The sequence below is a fragment of the Chroicocephalus ridibundus genome, chromosome 3, assembly GCF_963924245.1.
Source record: "Chroicocephalus ridibundus chromosome 3, bChrRid1.1, whole genome shotgun sequence".
In the NCBI taxonomy this organism is placed as follows: Eukaryota; Metazoa; Chordata; class Aves; order Charadriiformes; family Laridae; genus Chroicocephalus; species Chroicocephalus ridibundus.
The window spans coordinates 125,082,863-125,105,702 of record NC_086286.1 but is presented as its reverse complement, the minus strand read 5'-3'; the positions used below and the strand labels follow the sequence as shown (position 1 = coordinate 125,105,702).

At 43.8% G+C, this 22,840-nt stretch overlaps 1 protein-coding gene across 12 annotated transcripts in view; it reads left to right on the top strand.

Annotated features, from left to right (window-relative positions):
* The window catches only part of PKHD1 (PKHD1 ciliary IPT domain containing fibrocystin/polyductin), a 279,614-nt gene that overhangs the window by 67,408 nt on the left and 189,366 nt on the right, over positions 1-22,840 (top strand). For all 12 annotated transcript variants that reach the window (XR_010070475.1, XR_010070473.1, XM_063330663.1 and 9 more), the window contains one exon: positions 22,583-22,733. Coding sequence is in view for 10 of the 12 variants with exons in the window: in XM_063330663.1 (XP_063186733.1) it covers positions 22,583-22,733 (151 nt within the window). In the remaining 2 variants the exon portion in view is untranslated. The remainder of the gene's footprint in view (positions 1-22,582; positions 22,734-22,840) is intronic.

The window sequence follows — 22,840 nt, the reverse complement described above, 5'->3', positions numbered from 1 at the left end:
ACTTTGCTTGAAAGAAGGGTTGTAGTTATCATTGAAAGTTAGAAGGTCATTTTTTGAAAATGCTGGCTGTCCTATTTGTGTTGTGTATGCTACTCCCTTGAGTCACTCACTTGAATTTATGGTCCGGGTTGAGCCCATTTGGAAACTTTTGGGCAGGATCCTCAGCCAGGGAAAACAGTTGTATTTTCTGGGAGATGATGCAACACCCATCACCTAAGCTTTGTCCCTTCAAATCTGGTTTCCCAGCTGTTGCTTGCCTGGTCACAGTCTGAGCTGGGCTCAGCTCTGAATCTAGAGTACCCCCAACATTTCTGTGAGTTTCAAGTTGCTGGCTGGAGATCTGTGAGTTGCATGGCAGACTTCATGAAGTTTGAGTTCACCAACTTGAGGCCTTTTCCTGGGGTCTGGTCTGTGCCCAGTCATCCCCCAGAGAGTAGCTTTTATGGACTTCTTTAGAAACTGATTTAGGCCCTTGCCTCACTTTGCATTTGAAGTACTTGCCCCCCTGTATGACTTAATTAGCTCACACGAAGCAAGCAGCAAGCCTCTGCCCCACTGTTGCATTTAGCATCATTAGTGTTTGTAACTTGCTCCATTGTTATCTAAGGAAAAATTGCAGAATTATTTTTATATCTGTATATAATGCAATTTAACCTACTGAAAGAGGTGGGGGCAGGGGGGAAGGAAGGGAAAAAAAATCCAGCACTGACTGTATATCCCACAGGACTTAATTAGTTCACAGTTTCACGATACACTGGATAATGGGAAGATATGAATTAAATAATAAAGGGAAAAGAAAAGTTCTAATGCTCACTCAGTACCTGTCCACTTACACCTTGGCTGCATAATGAGATGTCAGCTGCCGTGACACTGATGAGACATGCAAAACACACTGATAACACACGTAAAGGATGCTCATGGGAAGGTTTGACCAGGCTCGGATGTCTCTGAACCCATTATGCTTAGTGAGCCTTCACATTATTATTCCGGATCACTGGACCAGACCTAATCATCATGCAAGCACGCTGTTTGAGCAGTGTTTCCCTGCTCTGACTCGCCCCCCTCCTCTGGCCCAGATGGGTGATATAACGCTCATTGGAGGGCAGATGCCACGTATATTAAGTCAGTCGTAGGGAAGCTGAACTGGTATACTAGTGAATTCTCTACAACCCAACCCTCCAGGGGTCTCTATTAAGAAATAGGAGGCTAATAAAAAATAACTTGCTAGATAAAAATGCCATCCTGGATTCTGGCTCAGCCTGGGTATACTGTGCTGCCTTTAGTTTGTTTTTAAATCAGGCATTAAGAGAAGGTCTCGAGATTTAAAATGTAGTTTAGAGTATTGAGGATCTGTGAATTCTTAGCAAGGTGATTGATACTGGGATAACTGCCTTGTTCACTTCTCAGCCAAAAAAAAAAAAAAGTAAGGAAAAAAACTCCACAAAAGCTGTGTCTGAGATATGAATAGTCACCTAAGAGACCCTTGCTGTGCAACTTCCGCTTAATGTAATCAGGACTAGCTCTCCAAATCCCTTGGATTCCTCTACAGATCTTAGAATCACTCTTTTCTTTCCTTTTTTTTTGCCCGTATTTCCCCCGTTTACTGTCTCTCCAGATGCCACAGTATTTGGAGGTGAGGAAGGAGATGAGATAATTTTGCCATTGGAATTTTTTGGTACTTTATAGAGGTGGCAAATGCTAGACAGCTTTCTGGGGAGCATAAAAGGCTCTCTGGAAGCACAGAGTACTCTGGATATAAAGGGCTGTTAATTTATTTTTCACAGCAGGGCTGGTGTTGAATCTCTCGACCATTGTCCATCTGTGAGGGTTACAAGTGATGGGAGGTGATTCTCCCTTGTAAGACAGGCAGGCTCTTTGTGCTCTGGATGGTAGATGTGTGATGCTCTTTCACTCTTTTTAGTGCCACCCTTGTGTTGCGTTGATGTTCGATGGGTGTATTTTTGAGAGTGAAGTGCTCATGGTTGGTTGCCCCTGCTTATAGACATGTGTGGGCTTCCAGTTTATGGTCAGATATTCTTATAAGTATCTTCTGTTTAGAAAAAAAAAGAATAATAATAATCCAGGAATTTGGGCACCAGTGCCTAAGGATGAAGGTGGGATATTTTCTTTCCAGCTTCTTTGCCTTCAGAACCCTGCCATACTCTAATTCCTATACTGTCTCCCTTTGGTACCCTTTGGCCACCTACCTCCAATTGCCCTCCATCTCCTGTGCTGTCCTTTTTTTCCTGGAGCAGCAAAAGGTGCCAGAAAGGGCAAACAATCCTCTCTCTCCCTTCTCCAGTGCTCCGCTTTGCTGTAAGGCCGGTGAGAAAAAACACTGCACCAATTTGAGACTGGTTAAGCAGGGTATGGATGAAACGTGCTGCCTGCGAGGATGGACGTATTCTGGTTAGAGTGGGAGCCCGTGAATGAGCTTTGACATTGTGTGGTAGTAGAGGTACTAGAGATTTCTTCACTGAAATGGCTGTCAAGCGTTGGAACAGGGTCCCCAGGGAACTGGTTGAGTCCCCATCCCTTAAGGTATTTAAAAGACATGTAGATGTGGCGCTGAGGGATATGGTTTAGTGGTAACTTAGCAGTTCTAGGTTAGCGGTTGGACTTGATGATCTTAAAGGTCTCTTCCAACCAAAATGATTCCATGATTCTATGCCTTACAAGATGGAGCCATCAGGTTTGTGCTTCCTCCCCCTTGATGCGAGGGAAGCAGTGCCGCCTGACCTGCATTGCTGTATTGTGGAAATGGATGCTAAAAGGTGCTTCAGAGCAGTGTTTCCTCCTCACCCTTCTTATCTTAAAAAGTTTACAGGGGAAGCAACAGAGCAGATTCCAGCTCAATATGTAGCTTGTTTGTAGCTCCCTTTCTCAGCTTGAGGGATAATTATAATAAAATATGATATTTCATTCCTCAAGCTGAGAAAGGGAGCTATTTGGCCATAGTGATCACATCTCACAGAGGCTGGGGAACAGTGTTCTTTGACTACAGCTTATTAGGGAGCATCCTGAGAGGGTCTTACATTATGGTGTCTTGGGCTTTGAGTAGGGCCCCTGGGTGCTTTGGCAGTGCAAATAGCCAAAAATAACCATGTTACACAAGATGGGATGTCAGGAGTAGGACTAGATTAAATTCTTCTAAAATAATGTGTGTATTTTTTCATAAATATGCACTTTTAACAGCCCGAAAATCCCCCTCTTGCATCTCCACGTTCCTTATTTCTTAACCTCCTTGCTTGGTGACGGTATTATATTCAGAGGGGGGCAGAGAATGCAACAAAGCCAACCCAGATTTGCAAGCCTCACAGAAAGGAAATGGTGGAGTCCATAACAATCTAATAAAAATAAAAGCACAAAGCCAGTCTTGGGGTGCGGATGCTATCAGAGCAGAGAGAGGGACCATCTGCAAGGTTGTTAAGATGTAGAGAACCAAGATGGCCTCCACAGTAACCACAGGCAATGTGAAGAGATAAATGGTTGACCCGAGCCCGTGTCAGGCTAGGATTGATGCCACTATCAGCCCTAGTGCCTTTGCAATGATTTTTTAAAAAATCTCTGATAGAGTGTGTTATCTAGTTACTGGCACGAGGGCAATGGCCTGGAGGCAGCGAGGAGGAGGGGGGAGGAAGAAGGAGAGGAGGAGAGAGAGAAAGAAAAAAAGGTCATTCCAGGAGGACAATCTCTGTTGGACTAAATGAGAAAATAAGGGCCTTGCTCTGAAAGGGGGAGGTAAATAAATAATAAAAAAAAGTGGCTGCTAGGTGTGTGAGAAAAGGATAAGCAAAATTGCTTCTCTTTCTTTCTCTGTTTTTCTTTTTTTTTCTTTCTTGTTTTTTTTCTTTCTTTCTGTCTTTCTTTCTTTCTTTCTTTTTTCTTTCTTTTTTTTTTTTTTTAATGGGATCAGCCTTGGGCTGCAATGAGAAATTTAGGAGATGTGCTTGTGGTGTGATATTTTTTTCTTTAACTTTTTGCTTCCTGATTTGGGGTTTAACTCTTTCCTCTCCTGATGTCGGATCAAAAATCAAGGGCTGCACTGTAGCTTTTTTTTTCCCCCCATTTTGAACAACTTCTTGGTTTTCTTTCAATCCCACCATCTTTCTAGTGTCTCTGAGGAGGTTGCTTCCTAAATTGTGTGTGCCTTTTCAGGGAGCCCTCTTCTCCCCGTCACTCGTACTGCTGCACTAGAGGCATGTTGGAAGTTACCCCCAGGGTGGGATGCTGTTACTCCAAGGATGGGATGCTGTTACTCCAAGGATGGAATGCCAGTCCCCTGTAATCCACAGCACATCAAAGCCTTTCCACTCGTGTTTAAACACACCCATTTGAAATCAGAACTGAGCATGGCCCAATTTAATGAGAACCTTTTTCCTTCTATCCCCGCTCTGTTTATTCCTGCTCCCCACCCTTAAAGGAAACACAGATTCAGAGTGAAAAGTGTGATTTCGGAGGTGCTCCTCCAGGGAACAGAAAGCAAATCTTTCCCTTCCTGCACAAAGCAGGCTCGAATTAAGGTCAGGAGGGTGCGGGGAAGCCTTCCTGGGGGACTGTGGGCACATTTTCTCTCTGCTAGCTCCCAGGCTTTTGCAGAGTCTTGCTGCCACTTTCCTGTTTAATTATGACAGAGACTCTAATTGACTCCAGTGTTTGGGCAGTTTTGGAGGGGGAAGGATTGTCTGCAGTTGAAAGAGTGGCTCTAGTTCTCTGTTTGGGTGTGTTTGAGTCCTGGGTTTGTGCTCTGGGCTCTGGGTGAAGCCAGAAGGAAGCTTTCTCCATCTCCCCATCTTGAATTCAATTGGAAAACGACTGAGTCTGGTGACACACATAGACCAGACTTGGTGTTCTTCTGCATTGGAGCATAGCTTAACATACAAGAGGGTCCTACGTGTGAGGTGGGCTGAAGATGCCTTCAGACACTTGCATCACTAACACAGGACTCAGTAACACCATCTGACTTTGTGTCCTCTTTCTGATCCCAAAGAGAGAAATACTGTGCACTTGATGCCCCACGCAGGATGTTTTTGTGGAGCAGGGGTGTTAGCTGACCTACAACCATTTCCCAAATGTTTCTGGGGCTTGGTTCAGCACCAAGCAAGAGCCAGGAATGTGGTCCCCTGGTCTGAAAGATGGAAGATTTTAGCAGCATGGACATTGCCAAAGTGGGACCGTTGGAGGCGCCCTGGGCGTGGTTGGATCAGACTGGAGATGCTGTCTCCATACTGTTCAAGCAACGCCAAAACCCTGTGGCCAATACTGAGAACTGGGTTTGACCATGGTGTTGGAGACAGCCCCTGGTGAGAAGCACTGAAATGCCAGGTCTGGAGGTAGACTGTGTTTCCTTCTAGACATGAGCAATAATCAGAGACATTTATTTTTAATTTTATTTTCGTGGGTTTTAGGTGTTTCATTTTAGGCACCTAAATCCACACTAAGGCCCCGATTGACACATGAATGCCCAGTTCTGAACTCATTTTAAATCTCTTCCTCAATGCCCTGGTTCCCTCATCCAAATCAAAATTGATTTGATTTAATCTTGCAAAACACTAAACCTACGCCTGAGTGTTGGTATGTGTCAGGTGCCATCGTGGCTCCGCGTTCCTGCAAATCACTCCTAATTACTGGTGGTTTATTCACAGATATTTATGCAGGAGAAAAACTTGCTGCACGTAGACAAAATTGTTGAGTTCTCTCAGACATTTGCTCATTTGCATATGCCCTGGCAGTATATGGGCCAATAACTCGGTTGGGCTGGTTATCATTAGCCATGGGTTGCAGAGGAGCAGGATCTCCTTCTCGTACAGGTTTCTGCCAGATTGTAGTCTATACCGGAGCCCAGTGTAACGTCTCTGTCATTTATCGCCTTTGGTGTGAGGTGAATGCTGGATTTCACCACTTCTACAGTGATGTAGTTCTAAAGAGCTGAGTTTGGTACCCAGCCTGGCCTCTAGCCATGAATGCAGGGTCAGGATTCCCATCCAATCCACAAGAAGCGAGAAGAAGCCTTGGACAGAGTGTGTACATGGAGGACACAGTTGGATTTTGCTTCATTTAGGGACAAAAAGCAAGTAAAGCCTGAGGATAACAAAAACCTGAAAAGTTTGGTTTTGTCGTAAGCTACTGGTAGTGATGGGAAGATAATCATCTTGTATCATGATTTATTCTGTGTACAGACTTTAGGGTAAGGAGTAGAGTAAGGATGAGTAGTATTTGTTGTGCTGTTTTTTTAAAAGTTTGATTTTTTTTCTGGTTTTGTTTACTGTTTGTGCTATCACAAGTGTTTTCATAGACTAAACAGTGTGAACTACGCATACAGTTAGAGGACAAATGAATTGCTGTGCTCTTTCGGTTCAGAAAAGGGTTTATTAAAAATATTTAAAAAATAATTGCTGCAGAAGGAGGGAAAAAATGGCACGTTCAAGCACTGTGCCACAATTAATCTACTAGAGCCTTCCTTCTGTCTTTCAGGAAAGGGTTAATTTTATGTGATTGCCAGTAAAAACAAGCTGTTTTCATGATAAGTCTGTAATAGCCGGGTGATAGACTGGCTTAACAACTGCTTGCTAAATGCTGAGTACCTTTTCCTGATTGGCAGCTCTGTAAGTGGAAGCCCCTGGTCTCCAATCTGTCCTTGTGAATAGCTGCAGAGCAAAGGACTTGATTAAGGGATCGTAAGGCTACCTCGTAAAAACTAGCAAATAATTACGATAGCAATGGGAAGGAGTGGAGGGGACCAAGCTCTCTGTGGTCCCCGTGAAGAAAAGCAGACATCCCAGGGCAGGGAAGCATCAGGTGAAGTGGACGTTATAAACACTTTCCTGTGAATGCTGCGTCTTCTCAATAAAGCGGCAGTTTAGCCCGTCTATAGCTTTAACAAAATATTCCCAGTTAACTCCATGGGTGGTGCAGGGCTGGGAGCTGTTAGCTCATATTCAGTTAAATTTCAAATGTCAGAGCTCATTAGGGGTGATTTTAGCCAAAGACAGTTTGTGAGGAGCTTGGTAAATTTGACTTCCTCAAATAAAATTGAGGAAAGAGATTGCCGTTTTGCTTATTGATTTATTTTCCTTCTTTCACACATCTTCTTTGGGTCTGTGATTCTGATCAAGGGTCAGGCTCAACTTCACCCACTTAGGAATTACGGTTCTCTCTCTTTCACACACATTGTCTCGCTCTTTCACTCTCTAATTCGCATTTATTTGCCTTTTTTCCTCCTGCCTTAACAGTATTTGGTGAGTGGAAGATGCAGTTTTTGCCTTCAGTGTTGAGGAGCACTTTTCCCTGAGCTCACCAGCAAGCCCACGTGGGCGTGTACAGCAAGGCAGCATGGTTTTATGTGTCCAGACTGAACTCTACAAAGCTGGGTCGAGAGGTATGAAACAATTCTCGCCCTCTACAGCTACCTGAAAGGAGGTTGTAGCGAGGGGACGTCGATCTCTTCTTCCAAGTAACAGGTGATAAGACAAGAGCAAATGGCCTCAAGTTGCACCAGGAGAGGTTTAGATTGGATTTTGGGAAAAATTTCTTCACTGAAAGGGTTATTAAACATTGGAACAGGCTGCCCAGGGAAGTGGTTGGGTCACCATCCTGGAGGTTTTTAAAAGATGGGTAGACTTAGAGCTTAGCAATATGGTTTAATGACAGTTTTGTCAGCGTTAGGTCAATGATAGAACTTGATGTTCTGAAACGTGCCTTCCAACCTAGGCAATTCTGTGATTCTGGATTAATTGGAGATGACTCAGTCAAGGTCTGTCTGTCTATGTTTTCCTGGACTTAGCTCATTGTTTTCTTGAACACCTCTGTGCCCAATGAACCGGTGCAGAAGAAGTCAATGAGCAGTCGTTGTTGCTCTGCAGCATCTTTTTGGGAGCCCTACTGGTGTCAGCACCAGGGTGAATCAGGGAATGGAGCCACTGGAGATAAATCGTGGCTTCAAAGCTGAGTTGGCCCAGTCAATGCTGCAGAAATTGAGATTTCCCATGCAGAAAGGACTGCAGCCTCTGGTCACCAGCATGGCCCCAAGCCATGTTCATTTTCAGGTCTGGGAGAGGCGGTTGCTGGATTGATGGGTACCTGAGGGACTTGAAGGCAGATACCATGGGGTAATAATTTTGGATGAGTTTCTCCAGGTGGTGATAGCTAGCAGTAGATAGGTCTTTTTGGGTTCAGACCAAGGCACTTCCATCTCCTGTATGTACATCCTCATTTGGGTATATACCCTAGTACAGTGCCCATCTCTCCCCTCCCTGAAACCAAGTCTGGGGTAATCAAGATGCCGGGGTAAAGATGTGCCAGCAAGGGTCCCTGGGAAAGGGACCCTGGATTTTATGTCCTGTCAAACGATTAACACGCAGACAAATGTGTGTGTGGGAAGGCAGCTAGTGAAAGCCGTGGAGTGTACATTATTTCAGGGGATCTGCATTCCCAACAAAGATGAGCTATTACAGCCCTGCAAGACAGAGGCATGGCTTTATAGCTCGAACAGCAGCAGTTTGTGCTTTCAACTCAAAGGCCCCTCAGTTCAGAGGGCAGCGTGTTGGTCGAGAGGTTCTCTCTCACGCTAGCCTCTCATCTTGTTGCCTGATTAAAATGAAGTTTGGGCTAAAATCTCGTGAAATGACAAGGGTGGTTACTGTCCCATAACATGTGTGATTCTGCTCTTCAGCAGAGGCGTAGTCATTGATGCCATAGTGGTTCAGTACAAAGTGCATTAAATTAACTTCAGCTGCCTTCTGGCTTCTGTTGTGGTGCTGTCTGCACCCCTGCTGAAATCGCCTCTATCATGTGCCACTGTGAACTCAAACTACTGAAAAAAAATTAAAATTAAATACATGGAAGCACTGTTCCATTGAGAATCAGTTTTAATTTTAGCTATATAAATAAATGTATTAAAGTGTACATATCTGCTGTAGACATGTCCTCATTTGGAAGGCGTCTTGCATCAGGCAAGTTCTCCTATGTTTGTGCAGCTCCTTGCACAGTAGGATCTGAGGGTTTATTTGGATTTATTGCAATTAAATAGGCACCTCAACTGCAGGGAAATAGCATGGGTGTTCCTAGTGGTCTAAATGCCACTTAATGTTCAGATTCCCATTAGGACTTGGAAAATTCAACTCAAAGTGATGCAAAGGTAGGCATCTCCCTAGCCATGGTAACCCAGCGTTACCCTATTGCTTATGTGACCTTTTCTGTAAGAGTCCCATCTTCACCTTTTTACCTTTCTGGAAGATAAGTGTTTTTGATGATGACAATAAAGATACCACAAAGCACTCTTATTCTTGGTTGCCCCATCTGGGCTGTGCGTTTCATCCGAGTGGCCGGCGTTCCAGTCAGATTGCACTATCAGATGGAGCTGGCTCTATTTCCTGCATTATTCTTCCTGGCTGTACCACATTATGCAATTATGTTTGCATTTAAACCTGAGCACTTACCTGTAATGATGCTGTAGTTCAGTACATGATACATTACAGCAGTAGATAATGCATACAGATAGGCTAAGACAGCATGTTGTTGATGTGCTAAAGCTAAACAGGACATTGCATTTGAAAGCGGACTCTGAAAGCTCGCAGATTAGGCTGAGCCATTTAAAAAGCTTGCATTACTGAAATAACAGGCATGCAGGGCGAAACCTTCTCCCTGCTGGGCAGGTAGGGGATTGAAAGGGCAGTGCAGGCTTCCCCAGTACTGCCCTTCATTTGGTCTCCATCGCAAAAGTCTGCCGGTGGCACTGCTGGTTGCTGCCACCCGCTTCTCCAGGAGCAGGGTGGTCTCAGTGCCTGCACCCCTATAGCAATTAAATGCAGGGTAATGATGTAACTTAGAGAATGGACTGTGCCTCCACTGTTGTCCAAGCCCCTTACACCTGCTCTTATCCCCACATTGCGGAAGTAGCCTTAGGGAACAGATTCTGACCAGCTGGTTTGCGTTATGGCACTGCTGTGAAGACACATTACTGTTTCAGTGAAGTTAGACAGGTTGGTTTAGGTGGTGCCCAGTAGCTGGATGGCACACCCTGGCTGTCACTGCTGAGGGTGATGGCTATTATTAAAGTGTGCTAGTCGCTAACCTTCTTTAGGACTTCATTTCTGACAGATAAAGTGAAGACTTCAGTAACTTCCCTACCTCTTCGCAGGGTACTGCGTTCAAGCAAGGGTGCAGATTTTGGAGAGTATTAACATTCAACACGGCTGGTCTGCATCAGATCCCAGCCTGAGAGAGAGAAAAGCTGTATAGCCCAAAGAAATTTCTTTATGCCCACCCAGGTCCTCTCTCTCAAAAGTGGAATTCAGTTCAAAAATACATTTTAAACAGGTGAAAATGATCAGCTGAAATATTTTGATGAAGCTGCTGCAGTGATTCAGCAGAAATCAAACCTGGTGCATTCAGCCATGAATTTTCCTTATGGGATAATGAAGCAACTCCCTCCTGCTACACAAGGTATCAGCAAGCACATCAGTTTTCCCTTCAACAAAACAGGGACGGCAACTTACACTTTTCCTAGCATTCTGTTTGTTTGGGAGAGAGGATATAAAGGTGATGAGACAAGAGTAGCATTTACAAAGGCTCTTATCTTTCAGTTGGGTGCTACTTAAAATGTGTTTTAGTGGTAATAGATGTTTCAGTGGAGCAATACTGTGGTGACAATGAAGTATTTTTCAAGATATGCCTTAACCTCTTAATGAAATAGTGAAAAAATTGACAAATAGAAGAAAAGTGGCAAGTTACAGTCACTTAAATGGTTCTGCTGCTTTGGCTGAGGAGATGTGGATGTGTATACAGCAGTACCAGTGTTTGTCCTTGGATTGTGTGGTTTTGCTGTCTGTATGCATTATTTTATGCATAGAACATAGCAATTTGTAGCTTATATGCAGCACTTTGCCTCTTCAAAACGCTTTTCAGTCTTTGCCTGGTAAATCACTGCAAACTCCTTGCAAACCAGGTTTGCAGTGGAGATGGTTGGGTCTTTTTAGTCTGGAAAAAAGGTGACTGAGGGGAGATCTTATCAACGCTTATAAATACTTAAAGGGTGGGTGTCAGGAGGATGGGGCCAGGCTTTTTTCAGTGGTGCCCAGCGACAGGACAAGGGGTAACGGGCACAAACTTCAACATAGGAAGTTCCACCTCAACACGAGGAGGAAGTTCTTTCCTTTGAGGGTGGCAGAGCCCTGGCACAGGCTGCCCAGAGAGGTGGTGTGGTCTCCTTCTCTGGAGGCATTCAAGACCCACCTGGATGCGTTCCTGTGCAACCTGCTCTGGGTGACCCTGCTCTGGCAGGGGGTTGGACTAGATGATCTCCAGAGGTCCCTTCCAACCCCTGCCAGTCTGTGATTCTGTGACGGTTTGTGGACCAGTTCACTTGTATTTCCTGTGTCCCCATAGGAACTGTGTCAAAATCAGGGTCTGGATCCCATACCAGTGCTCTGCCCTCCAGCTTACCCTCACAGCTGACTGGGGACTCTCACAATTTTTTTTTTTTCTCCTGCCTGATCCAAAACCCCCATCATCATCATCAAATCTCCCGTTGGGGTGAACCAGCCTCATTCCTCCCACTCCATTTACTGTACTGCTCATTCAGAAATCCTTCTTTCTAACAAAAAGGCACGTAGTTTGATTTCTTTTCCTGCAGATGGTTGGAAAATTGTTAAGTTAATCTTTGTATTTGCAATATTTGCTCTCAGATTAGTTAAAGTCAGTCAAGGTCATTCAATTGTGAGACAGTATTTGCACAGTGCGTATTGCAAAGGCCAACACAGTCACCAGACTTGGCTATTCTGCTTGTGTAAACAACTTGATGTTACAATTTTCTCATTACCATTAAATTGCCATTTTTAATTTGTCTCAGAAGCCTTCATCCTTTGAGAAATCACCAGTTTAGAGAGATGTGTAAATTATGTGTACCCTTTAACTGTGCTCTGGAAAGGGAAAACCAGTTGTGTTGTATCTAAACTGGAAGATTGCACTGAATTCCCCAATGTGTTTACATGCACAGGATTTTCATGCAAGTTGGACTTGCGATTAAAACCCTGCACTGGGTTAGTTTCCACTGAAATATGAACATTAGGAAGATTCTTGTGAATTAGCAATGAGTTACTGGAAAGAATAATTGCATTTTGTGAAACAGGGCTTTTCATGTGCTCCAAGACATTTCCTCTGCTTCCAGACTGTTTTCATTTTTGAAGTTGCGATTTCTGATTCTAGGATCGATTTCCCACCATGGCCCCCAAAAGACCCCAAGAGACCCAAGAATAACACTTCAGGACTCACATGACTGTGGTAAATAGACCTGGACCTTCCCATGGGTCTCATGGTTTGTTTAATTATGGAGTGGCTTAATATGGCTCATATATCCCCGTTACTTGGTATTTTACCTTGTATTTGGGTGAGCTTTGTTGCCTGTGTATAGGAAGCCGACTCCTGCTATATCTGGGACACGCAGCCCCTGACAACAGCAGTGTCTCTTCAGTGCCCTCCCTATGAAAACACCATTAGAACTAACTAATACTCCATGTCCTTAATTAAATACCTCTGGTGCAAAGAGCCTTACCTTCTGTGCTTGGAAATTGCAGTGATTACTCCCCTGCTGGAAAACTCTTTTTTTGGTGGTTGTTTTTTGAGTGGTTTCACCGGTTCAGTTGTTTGGGATTTATTTTTTTTTTTAAACAGGAATTAAGCTGTTTCTCATGCCATTGTCCAGTTGCAAATTGGCCTGAGACTGACTTGTGCCATGGGCTCTGACCTCTGAAACTGCCCACTAATTTTTTTTCTGAACTAATCAGCTAGATGAACTATTTACAGTTGGCTTTTGGGTCTTCTCACTGCTTTTGCGGCTGCCCCTGTCTGAGTAATTAATGACAGTGTGGCTTGTTTATGGACTTGACTTACTAATGCTGTTGGCTGCAAATGCATTTTTACCTCTGGGACGTGCCAGTTTCCTGGTTCTAGTCCCACCTCACCAGCCCAGGTCAATTTTTTGTGTGTAAACAGATTTATCCTGTAATAGTTGGAGAGAGACTAGGGTAATTCATCAGTCCCATAGAGAACATGCCCAGCCAGATTCTTCCCTTCTTATGCTCGTGCAACTCAGCAGAAGTCAGAGAGATTACTGCAGGACAGCTAAAAGTAAAAAAAAAAAAAATTAAAAAAAAAAAAAGAAAGAAAAGAAAAAAGAAGGAAAAGTAATTCTTTCTTTTTAATTCAGGGTACAGGCAGTCTCAATTAGAAATAAAGGTACTGGGTAGTACACCTCATGTCCAGCCATGTGCCCAGCAATGATCCTTGTTGTATCAATGCTTATGGGAGTCATTAACGAAGGAACTGCTGTGTAGCTGTCTTAGGTAGGATAGTACCAGCTACATTTTATAACTCAAGTAAAGGGTAAAGAGATGTTACATAGCAACATGTGATGCAGATAGTCATAGAAATATCATCTTATGGCCTTTTAAAGGGTTTATTGGATTATGTTCCAGGCCTGTTCTTGGCAGTCATGCCAAGCATACCAATTCATAAGGGAAAAACCAGTTTGGTGTCCTACTACCTTGGAAAATCTCTTACAGACTCTGAATGCATGGATAGTCACAAGCATTCTGCTAATTTCCAGTCTTAGTTTATTCATAGCTACAGTACTTCCGGTCTTCTTGGGGATAATGTTGTCTTTTGGCATAAATGATTCATTTTTTCCCATTGTATAGTGCTCTAGGTATCTTTCCTTCTTTCCAGTTTTTAAGGCTACTTCCTTAGTGATTTCTGACTCAAGCACAACCATTCCTGCCATTTGTTGTATCATTTTTTTCAGACGCTGGAAGACGGTCCCATTATCTATCTACCTTTGTTGCCCAGTTTGGTTACTAGTGTCTGCTCAATTGTGTTAAACATAGGTGGTCTCTGCCGTGACATGAATCGGAGTGGGGAACTTCCTTTCATGCCTCTGGATTGTTAGTAAAATTCTTCACTGTTTTACCAAGGCATTTTGTGCCAACTTCTAAAAACTACCACCCTATTATTTATTGCTGAACTGGCATCAGGGACTGTCTTAACACTTGCATTCAGGGAAGAATGACCTCAGTGGTCAGACCATGTTATTTTCAGGATCATCATCACATGGAATTGAACTGAGTGAGAAATTTCTTCATCTGATGAGCTCCTAGGAGCCAAGAGGCTGTCTTTTATTTGAGGGAAGGCTGCGACAAATCAGAGAAGTTGAAAAACGCTCCCCTTTTTGTCATGTTCTTCTTTCAAAGGACTTTCCAAATGGAACAAGATTAAATAGAAATGATAGAGGTGAATGTGGTGTTTTTACTGGAAGTAGATTGTCCATCGCAAACTTCTCCAGAGGTTCTCCTTTTGTTACTTTCTTCTCCTTCAAGTCCAGATTAGAAAGCTCCTTGGAAATGCCTCAATCAATGGCAAAGTTGGAGGACTGTAATGAAGTGCATGTGAATGAAAGTCATTTTTATGCTTTTCCATACTGAAAATTGGTCTTTTTGGAATGGGAGGGAAATTGCTTAGAGTAGACAGTGGTTCACAGCGTGCTGGTTTGCAGCTCTTCCATCAGTCAGTGTTTGCCCCATTCCTGTAATGAGCATTAGATGGCACCCTCTGTCCTGACACTGCCTGAAGGAGCCTTGGGAGCTTCTGCATTCATTATTAGCCTTGACCAGCTTCAGTTTGGCCATTCTTTGATTTCATAGCACAGCCAACTAAATTCTACTCATTTCTTTGTGGAAGTCTAAATCCATGTATTTTTCTACAAAATTAGCTCTTGCACTGTGCTGTTGGTAGACATAATATTTTTTTTCTTTCTCATGCTTATACTCATTTTTTGCACAATGTAAGGTATTTTCTGTCCTTTTTGGGATGACTACTCCATCTTTCCTGTGAAGCTGTATATATGCCTTCATTCTCTCTCTTAGCAAAATCCTTATATGCTGCCAAGAATGAAAAGATAACTGCATAAGTCCTCTTTTGGTTTTGGCTTATATAGAAAAAAAGGACGTTTTTTACCCTGGGTGATGAAGTGTGTGCAGGAGACTGTTCTTATAACAGCAGGATGAAAGAGTGTCCTATCATGCTTGTCTCAGGGATGCTGGTTATACAGAGGAAGACCTATCCGTGCCAACTGAAAAATTCTATGACTTTACAGTTGTGATGAGCATTTTTTAGTTAATTTGGCAAAGGGTTAGAGGTCCTACAAGGAGGAGAGGCAGGGAATGATGCTGACAGACAGGTTCAGTTTCTTTGGGCGCTGGGCAGTGTTTTGCATGCTAACTCCACTGACTGTGGCAAATAACATGCATTTGCATCCCTTTCAAGTATGTGTAGGAGGGAGGAGCCTGCACCAATTTGTCTGTTTTAATTATAGATGTTCTACCCACCTTCCTAATTGCTCCTTCATTAAGAAGTAGCTTGTTGTTTCTTTTTTCCCTAGGAGCTAAAAATAATCAACTTTTGTTTGTTTCTGTAAATATTTTTTTTTTTTTTGCCCTTGAGGAGATAATTATTTCTATTGTTGCAGGAAGATGGTGGCCAATACAGGAGGAATAATTAGAGCAGATGGCTGAAAATACTTCCCTTGTAAAAGACATCTAGTGTAATAAAATACCTCCCCTCCTCTTTTGTCTCCTCCAAATATACGTTTTTCTTCCCTTCAGGTGGATGGGGGTTGGGTGAGGGGGTGTAAATCTTTTCCTGATGTATTAAACTGAGGAGCTGTCAAGAGTTCACAGCCTGGAAAGTGAGCTCCCTGTATCCATCACTGAAATTAAAGTGTTTTCAAATGTGGTGTGGAGTCCTGGGTCTACGGCGTGGGGAAATATACGCTGTACTCCATCACTTAAAATGTTAACCTTGTCTCTCCGTGGTGACTGAGGACAGGAACGCTTGCTCTCCGTACTTGCTGGTTAAATGGCAATCTGTCAGCACCAAGGAAAAGGCTGCCTTGTGGGTGTCAATCTCTGCTGTGTCTGCAGCGTTTGAAACCTTTGCTTGTTCGTGGCCATGCACAAAAGGAAGAGTGCACCTTTGTCTTGCTAGAGCTCACAGGAGGTAGCTGGGAGAGTTTCTGGGACGTGAAAACATAGAATAGAATCATAGAATCATTTTGGTTGGAAGAGGCCTTTAAGATCATCAAGTCCAACTGTTAACATAGCACTGCCAAGTTACCATTAAACCATCTCCCTCAGCACCACATCTACACGTCTTTTAAATACCTCCAGGAATGGCGACTCAACCGCTTCCCTGGTTAGCCCGTTTCAATGCTTGACAACCCTTTCAGTGTAGAAATTTTTCCTAATATTGATCCTAAAACCGCCCCTGGCGCAGCTCGAGGCCATTTCCTCTTGTCCTATCACTTGTTACTTGGGAGAAGAGACTGACACCCCCCTCACTACACCCTCCTTTCAGGTAGTTATAGAGCAATAAGGTCTCCCCTCAGCCTCCTTTTCTCCAGGCTGAACACCCCCAGCTCCCTCAGCCGCTCCTCACAAGACTTGTGCTCCAGGCCCCTCAACAGCTTCGTTGCCCTTCTCTGGACACGCTCCAGCACCTCAATGTCTTTCTTGTAGGGAGGGGCCCAAAATTGAACATAGCGCTTGAGGTGGGGCCTCACTAGTGCCAGGTACAGAGGGACAATCACTGCCCTAGTCCTGCTGGCCACACCATTCCTGATACAGGCCAGGATGCTGTTGTGCAGGAACGATACTGTGCTCTTATTGGATGTGTCTGGGGGAAGGGATAAAGCTGGCTGTTGAGGGTGGAGTTGGTGGGGAAACCCTCCTGACTTCAGATTTCTCTCCATGGCCTTGTTGCAGATAACCCTCAGCTGAAACCCACAGCCCAGAAGAAGAGAGAGCGTTAAGCACAGCAGCAGAGTCTGCGTTTAACTGCACTGATGATTCTTGGTTTGGTTTTAAAATGCCTGTCTTTTTCTGATGAGAGGATGAGACGTCTTGTCTTTGTGTCTGCAACAGTTGTTGCAGTCCTCTTTTTGGGGCCTGTACTCTAAAAAAAACCCCACCTAACCAACCAAATTGGAAAGTTACCACAAAGTGAGATCAAATGATCTATACAGTGTCTAAACAGGGGTTTCTCAATCCCTTTAAAGCCACACCTTGCTTTTTGGGAAAGTGGGAGTTAAAAATCACCAGTTAAACATGTGTTGTGTTGGCAGAATGATTGTATTTGCAAAAATTTAGACCAAACATCAAAGTAGTGGGCACTTACAATCCCTTCCATTTGTGACTTGTTTGCCAGCCTATGTGGGGATCGCAAGTGTATTGCTGTTTATTCATTTGTAGCAGTTGCTGCTGCTGTTTCTGAGCCCTGGTAGTCACAGACACAAGCTGAGAAACTGGTACTGAGAGATCGTGTCCCCAAAGGCTGACGTAAACGCAACCCCAGGCTGGTTGACAACAGCGGCAGCTAAAAACATAACATGGAAAGAAATCTGCCTGAAAATGGAAAAAAAAAGAAGGTGCAGGAGGGAGGAAGGGGATAATGTGTTGAATTACAAGGAGCTTATGCATCTTTTATTGTATGCTATTTTATCTTTCCATAATTCATTCATGGTTTTGGAGTTCTAAATGGGGAGGGAGTTAAGCCACCCCAAAATTAACCTGTGTTATACATAAGCTATGGGCTTGATACATGAGGTGTGGGCTTGAAATTAGTTGTACATGACACACACCGAGTGGGTGTCAGAGGTGGGCAGATATTGCAGGACTCTGCTTGTTGAATTTTCATATCAGATCCCCTCCCTGGTCCTCGTGCTCTTTGGTACCCCAGGAAGAACACCTGGCTCCTTGGGGATTCTCAGTGCTTGTGATTGCCCACCCACCTGGGATTTTTGCCCATATTTTGCAGGTTTGATTCCCTACTGAGTTAGTGTCATCTGCTGTACTAGATTCAAAATGGGAAGTGTTGCCAGAGTGGGTTTCCTGTGGATGTCTGATGTAAGGGCATATCCTGCAAGAGTCTGAATGACCATTTTTAAGTGTTCAGTTCATGTTACATTTGTGTCCTTGGAGAAAAAAACAGAAGAGCCTTTTGCCTAGCTACTAATTTTCATTAAACTTTCAGGAATACAGCATCTTTGTGGTCTCGCTCCTCCTGTTAAACCTACCTGAAGTTGGCCACATTCAAGTGTTTTATGCCGACTCTTCTTTCCCCCACCCTGACTTTCAGGCTCCCTGCCATTTTTTTCACCCTGTGCTGAAGCTGGAAGTAGTGCAGGAGGAAAATGCCCCCCGACAGCTGCTGACATGCAGCTTTCCCTGGCTCTGTGGATTCCTCCTGGTCCATTCAACAAGCACACATGGGATGGGCACGCAGCCATGACCCTGGTGCTAGCAGCTGCTGCTGCTCTTCAGTCTTACTGAGAAGTGTTTAAATTAAACACCATGGGTCAAATGCTGGGGAAAAAAAGGAAAAGGGAAGAGTTTGGCTTCCATGAAAAAACAGCGATGGGGATGTTCTTACCCTAATCAGTTGCAGACGGAAGGAAAGGAGATGGAGTCTCTGCATGATGAAGATGTTTATGACATGGCCATACAGCTCTTCGAGAGATAAGATAGGTGTCTCACTTTTTTTTCTTTGGAGTTTCAAGTGAGTCGGTTTGTCCCAGTGGTCATAAGAGCATGCTCAGCCTGCAGGGCAGCAAAGTCCCCTATGCCACCCTTGGCATCCAGAGACGGTGGTGTTTGGTGTCTGTGGGGTCAGTGTGGGCTACAACCTGTCCCATATTGATAACAGGGAAGCTAGATGAGACAGGCATGGCAATCACAGAGGATCCCCAAGATCACATGGAGGACCAGATGAGAGCATGGATTTCTAGAGCTGTGAGTCTGTCACCCATCCCACTTGACGAAGGATGTGTAATTAGTTTCTGTGTGTATTAGATTGTGTTATTTTACTGTGGGCTGCTGTCCTGGGTTGAGCGACACAGGACTAATTTCTTTTCTAATGCTGGGGAAAACTCCACTGTTGGAAGACTCCAGTGTCTGAATTTGGGAAAATATTTACTTTATAGCCAGCTAAGCTATGTGGGATTCAAGGTCTCAGTGTTTTCAAGCCTTGCCAGGTGCAGGGATGAGGAGGAGCGAGACCTGGACATTTGACCTAGGCTGGCCAACAGGATTATTTCATACCAAGAGCGTCATATTTGATATAAATTAGAAAGCTTGTTGAGTAGTTTCTCTCTCCCTTGATGGTGGCAGTCTAGAGAAACTCCTTGCCCCAGTGCTGGACCCCTCAGGCCTTCCCTTCCTCCCAAAGCCATTGCGCTCGCAGTGTCCAACATTTACTGTCCCCTGCTGGGAGCACACAGCTTCCTGCTGATGGAATGGGCTGAGTATAATTCTTGTATATCTTATATTAGTATCGGGATTAATACTGGTTCTTTATTATTATTGTTAATTATTTAGTCTTGTCCTGTTAAATCTATTTATATTTCAGCCCTCATATTTCCTTGCTTTCCCTAATTCCTCTTTCCAGGTGGGGAGGGGTCATCGGGTGATAGAATAATTGTCTAACCGACAATAAACTGTTATGAGTTTTCTCAAACCATAACAGCTGCTTACTAGGAACTGGACAAAAGAACCACCATTCAGCAAAGAACTTAATGAGTCCATTACAGTTGGAGATTGCGCTGTGCTTTTCTCCCAGGAAACAGCGAGAGGGTAATCATATGGGATTCACAAGGTCCAGGGAAACTGCACCACAGTTTCTTCTTTCAAAGGTCTTACAAAGATGGTCTTTCATCTCAGGGAAGGATGTAGGACCGCAAAAGAAGAGTCACCAAGTAAAATCTTCTGCTATGCCATTTCCCTCCATCAGTTTAATTTATTCTCTCCATGATAATGCAGGGATGGTACAAGTGATTATAAATATCTCTTGGTCCTGTGTTATTAGTTGGTGTTCATCTGTTTGCTTTTATTAAAAAGAAAAAAGAAAACAAGTCAGAAATCCCTTGAAAGTTGCGTGTGCAGGTGGTGCACATGGCAGCAGACTAAGCTGGGCATCTTCTCACTGGAAACCTTTCGTTACAGACTGGGTGAAACAACATGACCTTGGCCAAATTATTTTCTGCCTCTATGTAATCATTCTTGCGCAGTAAACCTTCTTTTAAGCAATAACATCCGTCTGTCTGTGTTTAGGTCGATGGTGTAGGGACTGCCTCTTACTGTGGACACCTGTATCATCTGAATAACAGAGCACTTGGTTTCAGCATATTTGTACCTTTTCTGAGTTACATTCTTAAGAAGGTTAATAGTTCTTAGTTTCCCAGATGGTTTCAACCATTTATTGTGCTTTATTACCCTGGCATGTATGAGCTACTAGCTTTTAAGTCAGAGCATGTTGGTAGAACTGAATGGGTATGGAGTCTTCTAAGAGGTGCTAGCCAAAACCAAGTACCATGAAAAACTTAAACACTGATGTTATATAGAGAGAACCTTAAATGAACAACTAGGGTGTTTTCTAGCTAGAAAGGGGAACCCTCTTAAAAAATAGTCAAATTCAGAAGAGTTTATTTTTCTTAACTCTCCTGAGACTTTTACCCAACAGTTTACTAAGTTTTTGGTGCTGGCAAGAACAGCCTGATATATTTATTCCTTATGCTCTTGCTTTCGCATTAGAGGCAATGGGAGTTTTTTAAGTGACTTGGGAGGGTCAGGGTGACTTCAAGGCATTTAACCAACTTTCTCAGCAAAATGTTCAGATGGATCCCACCGTTTCAGAACCATGGCATGCAGCGTTTTGCCAGCAGCAATGGTTGAGGTTGTGCCAGACAGGAATTTATGGATTTTGTAATTTTGTGCTATGGTTGGCTTGATAAGCAGTGTATGTGGGACATATGTGCCTTTCCATGAACTGTACCTTCCTCTGTCCCCTGCTCTGAGCTAAAAACAAGTTTAATTAGCTCTGTTTTCAGTGCATCTATTGTATACCCTTGTATATTGCATATAATCTGCTTCCAAGCACTAAAAGTAATTTACAGCCCCTCTGGAAAGACAGCAGATAAAGAAATCTACCCTTTCAGATGGAATTTTGTCCTAAATCTCTGAAATATACAAATACAAGTTTGCGAGTAAGGAAGATGAAACTTGTCCTATTACACTCAGCAGCGATGTAGAAATTGTACTCTCTGTAACAGTCGTGTACAGATGTGAAGGCTTATCTGTACTTCTGTAATGATGAAGTGGTTCGCTCCCTCTGACGCAGGGGACTTAACTCCCCAGATGTTTTCACTGTGTGTGTGTTAATTCAGTCTCAGGCTTCAGTCTAAACCAAACCAAGTAATTCCCTTTGTATGGAAATTTTAGAATGGGACAGGGGAGAGAAAATACCAACATCCCTACCCTATAGACAGGGTGGACATGAACCAGTTGTATTTTTTAGCCTGGGAACCAACACCCATTCCCTGCTGTAAATAATTAGGACAGTAGTCACCATATAATAGTTATCTGACTGCTCTAGGTGCTATGGGAAATGCTGTATAAAACATCATGCACATAAAGCTAAAATTGACAATAGCACAGTCAAAAGAGTAACTATCATAACACCACCAGTATTGATTCATCTAAACCGCATCTCCAGAGCAAAATCTTTAATGCACATGGTGTGCTGTGATTGAAAATGGAGTAAGTACATTTTGCATTGAGTTTATTCTTTCCACTGCTGTTTCAGATTAGCACAACCCAGTGAGGACCACAAATATTTCCACGTCTGGTCGTCCCTGCCCCCCCCATTAGTAGAAGTTGTTCTTGCTAGTTTACATGTGAGTCCAAAAGAATATGTTATGAATGGCTATGTCCACACTTGTGCACACATGCCCATGCAAAAAGGTGCACACATGCCCATGCAAAAAGGTGCACACATTCTTCAAGAAATCAGTTAAACCTTCACTGCAAAGTGCACGCTTAAAGTTTAGATGTGAGGAGGAACCATGACTCGAAACCGGCAGGCGTCATTTTGCCATTGCTCATCACGAGCCAGGCTGCTTGCAGTTTTCAAGTTAATCAGTGCTTTATTTGGAACCGATCGCTATCAAAGGAGAGGCGATAATAATACTGGATAAGAGATAATAATACTGGATAAGCTGAGAAAACTAAAACAGTATTTGAAGGGAGGAATGTCTCTCTAAATGTGGAAGGGTGGCAGGAGAGCCTTTGAAAAATCCTGTAAAGCAGACTATTGTCTATCTAGCAGGATGTTTTAATTGTAAGCTCTTCAGGCTATTTTTATGACATTGCCAAGAATTATGTTGCAGTTCTGCTATTCGGGAGGCAGAGAGAGACACACACCAGGGAACCTGCGGATTTTCTGCAGCCAGACCTGCAGCAAGCCCTTCGTTACCCACAGTAGAATGAGACAAGGGGCAGCCCCAACACGGCCACAGGTCTTTCTGAAGGCCAAGAACCTCTCTAACCCCAACGTCCCTCCCTCCCTTTGCTCTACGGGGGCTTCTACTGAGAAAATAGCCGGTGTGGCACTGGCATCTCCTCTCCATGCTTTCGGCAAGCTGGCTTCCTGAAGGGTTGGGAAGGGGTGAGTTTTGAACCTCTCTGTGTTTTTTGCTTTCCAGTTTGGCCTCCAGTTTTGTGGCCGGTGGGATGAAGACTCCAGCTGGCCTGCTGGCCACCAGCCGCGAGATGGCGATAACGTCACGATAGAAAGCGGCCGGACCCTACTGCTGGGGACCACCACCAACAAACTGAACTTGCTGCATCTCAAAGGTCTGCAGAAGCGGGGTGTGGGGGGTTCAGTGTTCTTGTTCCTCCAGGGCTGGAGTTTTTCATGGCCGTGATCTTCCCTTCCCTTGCCCAGTTCCTGCGTCAAAGGA